Source organism: Conger conger, chromosome 16 (assembly GCF_963514075.1).
Source record: "Conger conger chromosome 16, fConCon1.1, whole genome shotgun sequence".
Taxonomy (NCBI): domain Eukaryota; kingdom Metazoa; phylum Chordata; class Actinopteri; order Anguilliformes; family Congridae; genus Conger; species Conger conger.
Window position 1 is genome coordinate 41,017,997 of NC_083775.1, and position 9,529 is coordinate 41,027,525.

A 9,529-nucleotide genomic window follows, 5' to 3' on the forward strand; every position below is an offset into this window, starting at 1 on the left:
GCCTTGCTCAGGTAGAAGTGCAGTTTGTCGCCCTGGCACTCGTTCAGCATCTCCACAATGTTCAGGGTGCGCTTGCACAGAGCCTGGCCCATGGGGTCGAAGAACACCAGCACCAGGTCGCACAATTTACCTGCGCAAGGGCACCAGGGAAAGGAATAATTCAGTTTCAGGCATATGCTCACTTCGATCTTGGTCAAACTTTATTATCAGGGAGAAGTACCCGTCTGTGTCTATGTGGGGAAAAGTTTTCAGCCATCTTTTGCCTAGACAGACGAGAAGAAAAACACACAGGGCCCATTTATTATTCTGTGGGGCAAGGGAGCTTAGGGGGTGACACTCGTCCAAACAGAAAGGAGTCCATGGGAGAAATAAATTGGACAAGGAGAAGGGAGCCCCCCGTTCACATTATTTTCTGATTACGCAATTTTTTTAAACGAATGCAATACAGTAGTTTGCTATTTAATCAAACTTGTAAACAGTCTCCTCCACTGCCACAGCTTTGCGCCTTCCAGCCGCCTTTTTTCCATGGATGCTACCTCCTAAGGCAGCTCAATTTCTCAAATGCTACCTTCCAAGGCAGCTCAATTTCTCAAATGCTACCTTCTAAGGCAGCTGACTTCCTATTGGGACATATTCTCTGCCTCCAGAGGTACAGGAGAGCATTCAGAGGTACCACAGCACAGTACTCTCAGAGGGATGGAGGAAAAACACTAAATAGAGTCTGAACTAGAGCAGCACGGTCTATGAGGAACATATTCCTGGAATTCAAACGTTGGTCCATAACTTTGGCAGCAATTAAATCAATGTTTCCTCTTAACTCTGACGATCAAATAAAAGCAATAGTTGTTTTTCCCCCTTCACAAACACAGTTTGACAATCAGATAAACTTAAAACTGAGTCCTTAATGAACCGTCCTCTGTAATGAGCTCAATACAGTGTGTGCATTAGTGTTCTGCAGTGGGTTGGTTGCATTTTCTCCTGGATTAGTTAAGTATTATTTGTTTGCTTGCTGATTCTAAATTCAGTGTAGATGTCATTATAGTGTTCTTTTGTGTATTTGTTTGTTTGTTAGCTATTACAAGTGGTGTTTATTTAGATTCAGTGAAACTGGGTTAGGTGTTTGTTTCTCTCAGGTGAGCTAGGCTATTAAGTTAGGCTATTGTTTTACTGGCTGGCACGCCACAGCTTTTGTTGTAGGAGGAGCCAATACTTTGCACCCTGCTCAGGGTATAATTACTGGCACACCTGAACTCACTTCAGTGTGCATTAGTGTTCGGCAGTGGGTTGGTTGCATTTTCTGTATTCAGCATCAGTGTTATTTAAGCAGTTGTGTAGCGCACCAGCGGCAGCTGTGTGCGGCAGCCTCGGCGTACGAAGTTGGGGGTGTCTATCTACGGGTGTCCGAGAGCCTGATGTTTGATTTTGTTTTTGCTACCTGCCCTCATTCCACTATGTAGTATTCCTCTTGTCCTCCCAAGTTCCCTCCATGTGTTTCCTTCCCATCCCTGTCCTCTCTCCTCTCCCCAGGTCCCAGTCAGGTAGGAGGTTCGCCTCCCGCCAACATGGGCAGAATATCTCTAACCTCATCTTCCCTCCCAGATCCCCTGGTATTGATCTCTGTGTGGCTGGTGGCCTCTGGAACTGCCAGTCCGCCGTCCAGAAAGCAGACTTCATATCTGCCTATGCCTCCCACCTCAACCTTGACTTTCTTGCTTTAACTGAAACGTGGCTCTCACCAGAGAACACGGCTCTCACCAGAGAACACGGCCACCCCGGCTGCCCTTTCCTCTGCCTTCTTTTTCCCCACACACCCAGATCCTCTGGCAGAAGAGGTGGCACAGGTCTCCTAATCTCATCCTCATGGAGATCTAGTGTCTTCTCCTCATCCCTCTCCTTCTCTTCTTTTGAATTTCATGCGGTTTCTGTGCAACTTTGCCGTGCAAACTGTTTATTGTTGTTGTTTATCGCCCCCCGGGTCCTCTGGGGAACTTCTTGGATGAGATGGACATCCTCCTCAGCTCCTCACCAGTCAATGACACCCCCCTGGTCCTCCTGGGTGACTTCAACCTCAACTCAGAGTCCACCCAGTCTACCTTTCTCTCCCTCCTCTCCTTTTGACCTTACCCTCACTCTTTCCCCTCCCACCCACAACGCAGGCAACCTTCTTGACCTCATCTTCACAAGGAGCTGCACAACAACCAACCTCTCTGTAACACCACTCCATATATCTGACCACTCCTTCATCTCCTTCTCTCTTCCACTCTCCTCTTACACCCATCCATCTCTCCCACCATCCACTGTCACCTGTCGACGGAACCTACGCCACCTGTCTTCCTCCACCCTCTCATCTACAATCCTCTCCTCCCTACCATCTGCGGAGTCTTTCTCTCGACTGTCTCCCGACGATGCGGCGATGAGGAGGACTCTCATGTCCTCCCTCTCATCTTCCTTTGACTCTCTGTGTCCCCTCACCACCAAACTAGCTCGGGCCTCCCCCCCCAGTCCTTGGCTTTCTGATGCTCTACGAGCTGTCCGAACCAAACTGCGGGCGGCGGAGAGAAAATGGAAAAGGTCCTGTCTCCCCAGTGATATGGCTTCCTTCCATGCCCTCTTATCATCTTTCCATTCCTCTGTCTCTCTAGCTAAATCTTCCTTCTTTCACTCGAAAATTAACACGGCCTCCTCTCTTCTGGCCCCCCCTCCCCCCTCATCACTCACACCTGATGACTTTGTCTCCTTCTTTGAAAAGAAGGTCGATGCTATTCGCAATTCCTTCTCCCAACCCTCCAACCCTACTGACCCTCCTACCCTCCCCAACTCCCTAACCTCCTTTTCTCCCCTCTCTGACGCCGACACACAAACTCCTTACTTCCCACCGCCCAACCACCTGTCCTCTTGACCCCATCCCCTCTCCCCTCCTACAATCTATATCTGATGACATTCTCCCTTTTCTCTCCTCTCTAATCAACACCTCCCTCTCTTCCGGCACCATGCCCTGTTCCCTGAAGAGGGCCAGAGTCACTCCCCTGCTCAAAAAACCTACTCTTGACCCCTCTGCCCTGAACAACTACCGGCCTGTCTCTCTTCTTCCCTTTCTCGCTAAAACTCTGGAACGGGTGGTCTGCTCCCAACTGTCCACTTATCTTCTCCAGAACAATCTCCATGACCCAAACCAGTCTGGCTTCAAGAGTGGCCACTCCACTGTAACCGCCCTGCTCGCGTTCACTGAGGCACTCAACTCTGCTAAAGCAAAATCCCTCTCCTCTGTCCTTATCTTCCTCGACCTGTCGGCCGCCTTCGATACAGTCAACCATGAGATTCTGCTCTCATCGCTGTCTGGGATGGGTGTCACAGGGTCTGCACTCACTTGGTTTTCCTCCTACCTCTCTGGTTGCTCCTACCAGGTGACTTGGAGGGGCTCAGTCTCCGACCCTCACCCCCTACGAACTGGAGTCCCACAGGGCTCGGTTCTTGGGCCTCTCCTCTTCTCGCTATACACCATGTCTCTTGGTTCTGTTATCTCTTCCCATGGCTTTTCTTATCATTCCTACGCTGATGACACCCAACTCTTCATTTCCTTCCCCCCCGACACCCAAGTCACCACACGGATCTCTGCCTGCTTGGCTGATATCTCTGCGTGGATGACTTCCCACCACCTGAAGCTCAACCTTGCCAAAACTGAGCTTCTCTACATTCCTGCTAAGTCCTCTCTGTCAATCGACCTCTCATTGACTGTTGAGGACTTTGTAGTTTCCTCCTCCCGTACGGCAAAGAATCTTGGGGTGACTCTTGATAACTGCCTCACCCTGGCTCCACAAGTATCCTCCACTGCCAGAACCAGCAGGTTCTTTCTGTATAATATACGCCGTATCCGTCATCTCCTGACTGAGAAAGCCACCCAGCTCCTAGTCCAGGCGCCACTCCAGTCTGCCAGCTCAGGTTGCCTTATGGTTCCCTCTCTACGTGCACCTGGCGGTAGAGCTGCACGTTCACGCCTGTTTTCCGCTCTGGTTCCTCAGTGGTGGAATGACTTGCCTACCACTGTCAGAACAGCAGAATCCCTCCCCCTATTTCAACGCAGACTCTTCGAACTCTACCTTAGTCCTCCCTCCTGATTTCCCCTGCCCCTCCTTTCTGATATCCCTATCCTTGTCTAACCCCCCCCCCCCCCCACTTATGATCACAACTATGTTTAGAACAGCATTTCATGTGTATTTTGCTAGTTTCTGGATGTGATGCTTTGACTTATGGTAGAACCTATGCACTTGTAAGTCGCTTTGGATTAAAAGCGTCTGCCAAATGACTAAAATGTAAATGTAAATGAAAATTCTCTGTGCGCCATTCTAAACCGCTCTGCCCAGTTAGACAGCAGGCCACCCCATTCTGCAGCAGGCAGCCAGGCAGAGGCCTCAGGAAGTAGGCCCCGCTATGACCCTTAAACGGGGCTTATGATGCACTGGCAATCGCTGTCTTAATGCACATTTGCAGAATCTGTGCTTGGGATTTCACAGAAGATGAGTTCCGGCTGTTTCTGGGCCCTTTTCTTGCTGTGGAGGGGTCCCCTCAGGATACTTTTTTTTTCCTTTTTTTTCCAATTCCCCCTGCCCTAGAACACAAAGATGTAGGTGTTTTTCTTTCCCAAAAAATGCTCCAACGTCATGTCGTTGCACCAGCCCAAGCATTTTCCATTGGTTCATTTTTTGTTTTTTTTGTTTACGCAACTAGGCATGTGACCAAGGACACAAATGAGCATGTGCAGTGAGCGAAACTATTACACTTCCTGATACTCCTCCCAAATGGTTCCATTGGCCTCAGTGTCTCTACATTATTTACTCTAACGGCACGGCTCCACGGCAGCCGTCAACATCAGCCATTGCCATCAGCCATCGTTTTGACATTCTACCCAAAAGAGCAGAATAACTACTTTTCACATTAAAATCAATTCACTAAATGGGAATTAACACGCTTGTCAACTTCGACACTGCTATCGAACGTGATGCGATGGCTACAGTGGAGCCGCTGTCATTAATTACAATGGATCCGTTCCCTCAGTGTCTGATGGCTAACATTGATGGCTGCAGGCGAGCCGCGACGTAAGGGTGTGGCTACAGAGCCTGTGGGGGATCAGTGTTTGCAGCAGTGTTTGCAGCAGTGTTTGTAGCAGTGTTGCAGCAGTAGCAGTGTTGCAGCAGTACCCAGCCACAGTATTGCAGCAGTAGCAGTGTTGCAGCAGTACCCAGCCACAGTATTGCAGCAGTAGCAGTGTTGCAGCAGTACCCAGCCACAGTTCTGCAGCAGTAGCAGTGTTGCAGCAGTACCCAGCCACAGTATTGCAGCAGTAGCAGTGTTGCAGCAGTACCCAGCCACAGTTCTGCAGCAGTAGCAGTGTTGCAGCAGTACCCAGCCACAGTTCTGCAGCAGTAGCAGTGTTGCAGCAGTACCCAGCCACAGTATTGCAGCAGTAGCAGTGTTGCAGCAGTACCCAGCCACAGTATTGCAGCAGTAGCAGTGTTTGCAGCAGCAGTAGCAGCAGCAGTGTTGCAGCAGCAGCAGTGTCTGCAGCAGTAGCAGTGTTTGTAGCAGTGTTGCAGCAGTAGCAGTGTTGCAGCAGTACCCAGCCACAGTATTGCAGCAGTAGCAGTGTTGCAGCAGTACCCAGCCACAGTATTGCAGCAGTAGCAGTGTTGCAGCAGTACCCAGCCACAGTATTGCAGCAGTAGTAGTGTTGCAGCAGTACCCAGCCACAGTATTGCAGCAGTAGCAGTGTTGCAGCAGTACCCAGCCACAGTATTACAGCAGTAGCAGTGTTGCAGCAGTACCCAGCCACAGTATTGCAGCAGTAGCAGTGTTGCAGCAGTACCCAGCCACAGTATTGCAGCAGTAGCAGTGTTGCAGCAGTACCCAGCCACAGTATTGCAGCAGTAGCAGTGTTTGTAGCAGCAGTAGCAGCAGCAGCAGTGCTGCAGTAGTACCCAGCCACAGTATGGCAGCAGCAGCAGTGTTTCAGCAGTAGCAGTGTTGCAGCAGTGGTTGCAGCAGTGTTGCAGCAGTACCCAGCCACAGTATGGCAGCAGTAGTTGCAGCAGTGTTGCAGCAGTACCCAGCCACAGTATGGCAGCAGCAACAGCAGTAGTTGCAGCAGTAGCAGTAGTTGCAGCAGTAGTTGCAGCAGTACCCAGCCACAGTATGGCAGCAGCAGCAGTGTCTGCAGCAGTAGCAGTAGCAGTAGCAGTAGTAGCAGTAGTAGCAGCAGCAGCAGCAGCAGTAGCAGTAGTAGCAGCAGTAGCAATAGCGATAGCAGTAGTAGCGATAGCAGTAGCAGTAGTAGTAGCAGCAGCAGTAGCAGCAGCAGCAGCAGCAGTAGCAGTAGTAGCAGCAGTAGCAATAGCGATAGCAGTAGTAGCGATAGCAGTAGCAGTAGCAGTACCCAGCCACTGTACGGCTTCGTCCACATCGAAGGGGTACTTCATGTCTCCGTCCACCAGCCCTGGCGTGTCTGCAAACGTCACCAGACTAAAGCGCTTCTGCCGGGAGGTGCAGATCTCCGTGCCAAGATACTCCGACACTCCTGAGAGAGAGAGAGAGAGAGAGAGAGAGAGAGAGAGAGAGAGAGAGAGAGAGAGAGAGAGAGAGAGAGAGAGAGAGAGAGAGAGATAGAGTGAGAGAGAGAGAGAGAGAGAGAGAGAGAGAGCAAGAGAGCGTAAGAGAGCGTAAGAGAGCGTAAGAGAGAGTAAGAGAGAGTAAGAGAGAGTAAGAGAGAGAGAGATTCACATGGGATGGCCTCATATGACAAACACAAATAGAGTCATGTTGTTGAATTCTACAAAACGGGTTGCTTCTTAGTGAGGGGGGGTGAAAACGTCAGTTTCCCACAGCGGGCCGCCTTAACTAACGTTGGATTAAAACATTAAAATCAATTTGAAAGAACAGCGGCATCTGTCGGTTTCAAATAACATCGCAGTTTGTCATTCGATGGTTATGAAACTGGACCATGAAGAACAAACACTTAACGGTGGCATTTGCTTCTTACCTTTGAATTCCTGAAGAGGCCTGAAATGTGGGTAGAGGTGGAGAGTTGCATTGCCCTAAAGAATGAAGTACAGAACACGGAGAGACCATTGAACATTGCGGTTATGTCCGAATATAAATACACTGTATACATTTATATTTATAGGGTTGAAATTTCTGGCAGTACTGGTTTTCATTCCTCCCCTCTAATCAGACACCAATTTAGGCCTGACGCACCAGGTGAGTGTACTCTCTGCCCAGTCCGTGGCATCATCGCACCCAGTCAGTGACATTAATGGACTTTCAGGAGAAAGTCAGCAGTACTACTGACCTTGAGAACCACGGAGCACCCCAATTTACCGGATTGTACTTTAAGACGTTTTAATACCCTGATAAATTGGCAAAATCCTCTGTCACACTGTGGTTGCAGAGAGAACACATATTACTCAGAACTGACCGTGAGAGACTCTCTTTTGCGCCCACTGGTGACAAAACTGAAACCCTGCGTCTCAATGGCCACACCTGTACGCTGTATGTGCTCCTCCACATACCTAGAGAGAGAGAGCGAGAGGGAGAGCGAGAGAGCGAGAGAGAGAGAGAGAGAGAGAGAGAGAGAGAGAGAGAGAACATGCAAAGTCTCAAATATGGCTCAAATACAATGAGGTGTAAGACAACAGACTGTCACAAAGGCATCCTGCCAAAGCCATCCTCATACACGCAGGGAGCGGAGCCATCTGGGCATCGTAACATGGAACTATGCGCACACATGACAAACTGAAAAAATTACAAATAAATACTGTATTATTTTATTTTTATTATTTTTTGTTATAACATGCTTCATCATTACAGGTATGTTAGCTGTACAAATCAAATATTTGTTTTATGGTTCTAACTCCTGTTTGGTGCCGTTGCACACACAGGAATGTTGTTAGCCTGATCTGGCACAATTGCTCACATAACGATCAATGGCTCCACTATATTCTCTTGTAAGTTGCTCCAGGTCAGCTGAGATCAGCGTAAAGTAGTGGAATGTTAAAGATAAAACGTTACCAGTTGATGAAGGAGCTCTTGCCAGCAGAGTGATTCCCCATCAGCATGACAGTGATTTTCTTTCTAGGCGGCAGTAGAGTTACCCCAACACTTTGAGCCAGAGAGATCAATCCTGTCACAGATGCACACAGCCACATGTTCACTCAGAAGGCTTCAATTTAATAAATGGGATAACGTAGACTCAAACCAAGTTAGCTCACGATGTTCCAAACAGTGCAACTTTCATCACGAACAAAAAAACTTGGTACGAGTCACGTACGCGATCGGTTTCAGCATAGTGACAAGGTAACAGTGCTCCCCTGTGACAGTGCGCTGGGGAAGCTGTTGCCAACGAGACTACGAGCCGGCCACGCTTTTACGGCTCAACCAAAAGTGTTCCTTGTACGTCCGTGTTCACGCACATACACACGTCGTTATATTTAGACGGTATCAGTTGTTAGTAATTTTAAGATTAACCAGATAAAGATTTAATCCAGATCTGCCTGCATAACAGAGTGCAACCTGCAGTAGTTGCGCTTCAGGTGCTGTTCGGAACATGAATAGGTGTTTGGAACATCGTGAGCTAGCGCGGTCTTCCCAACGCAGGGAAGTTGTGTAGTTATTTGTCGTTTTCCCTGTAATTATTGCTCCAATGCACAATTTTCCTGCCTGGTATAGTCAAAAAGCAAAGAATCATAAATCACATTCCTCAGGAGAAAACGATCATTGAATAGACGTTCACTTCAGTTGGAAGCGGTCGCTTCTCCGTGTTCTGTTCGGAACACCGTCAAATGTACGTTGAGATACAGGCTAGCTAGTTGATATATACATTGGATAAATTACCGCCAGCCAACTAGCTCAAATGTTGCTAGTTGGCTAACCGAACTAGTGAATTCGTAAGACAGGTATTAACGTGAAAGTTTAAAGTTCTAGAATTTTGTATTATTCTGCTGTACAGTAATTTAGCGTAATGCTATTGCATTAGTCTAGCTAGAAATAGAATACAGTATCGGATTATGCTTTAGGATGCTACCTACCTAGCCATAGCGCTAACGTTAACTACCAAACTAGCTGTAACGAGAACCACTAACATTAGCTAGCCATTTTGCCAAGAAGCAATACGACATTTTAGCATTGAAAAACAGCATTGTATATGGCAGTAATTCGAAAGCAAGACACAGCTGCGAGTAAAAATGACGCCCCAGATTTACCACTATCGCTATCGATGTAAATTTGATGGCAGTCCCGCAAGATCCGCTCGTCGCATGAGACGCCACCAGACAACGAGTCGGCATTTGCGGCACTTCGGCTTTTTATTTTACCAGACATGATCTAGTAAGATATATGACAAAGCACACGAACTGAGCAGCAACTACTTTGTTTCCCAGAGATCCAGCGATTACTGAAGTTAATTTGCACTAAATATCCCGTTCTCCACTAACTAGCCGGAGTTCAAATCACCCCGGTCCAATGTAAAACGTTGGCCACGTCA

General features: G+C 48.3%; 1 protein-coding gene across 2 annotated transcripts in view; it reads right to left on the reverse strand.

Moving 5' to 3' along the window:
• The window catches only part of si:ch211-11k18.4 (uncharacterized), a 15,216-nt gene extending 5,687 nt beyond the window's left edge, over nucleotides 1–9,529 (reverse strand). The window contains exons 1-6 of one of the 2 annotated variants that reach the window (XM_061224181.1): nucleotides 9,249–9,529; nucleotides 8,059–8,170; nucleotides 7,466–7,559; nucleotides 7,031–7,085; nucleotides 6,428–6,568; nucleotides 1–130 (exon numbers count right to left, since the gene is read on the reverse strand). The exon at nucleotides 1–130 is cut by the window's left edge and continues 31 nt beyond it. In XM_061224181.1, coding sequence (XP_061080165.1) covers nucleotides 1–130; nucleotides 6,428–6,568; nucleotides 7,031–7,085; nucleotides 7,466–7,559; nucleotides 8,059–8,170; nucleotides 9,249–9,366 — 650 coding nt within the window. In that variant the 5' untranslated portion in view covers nucleotides 9,367–9,529. Of the gene's footprint in view, nucleotides 131–6,427; nucleotides 6,569–7,030; nucleotides 7,086–7,465; nucleotides 7,560–8,058; nucleotides 8,171–9,074; nucleotides 9,174–9,248 lie in introns of those variants that run through there. The other variant, XM_061224182.1, reaches the window with a different exon arrangement.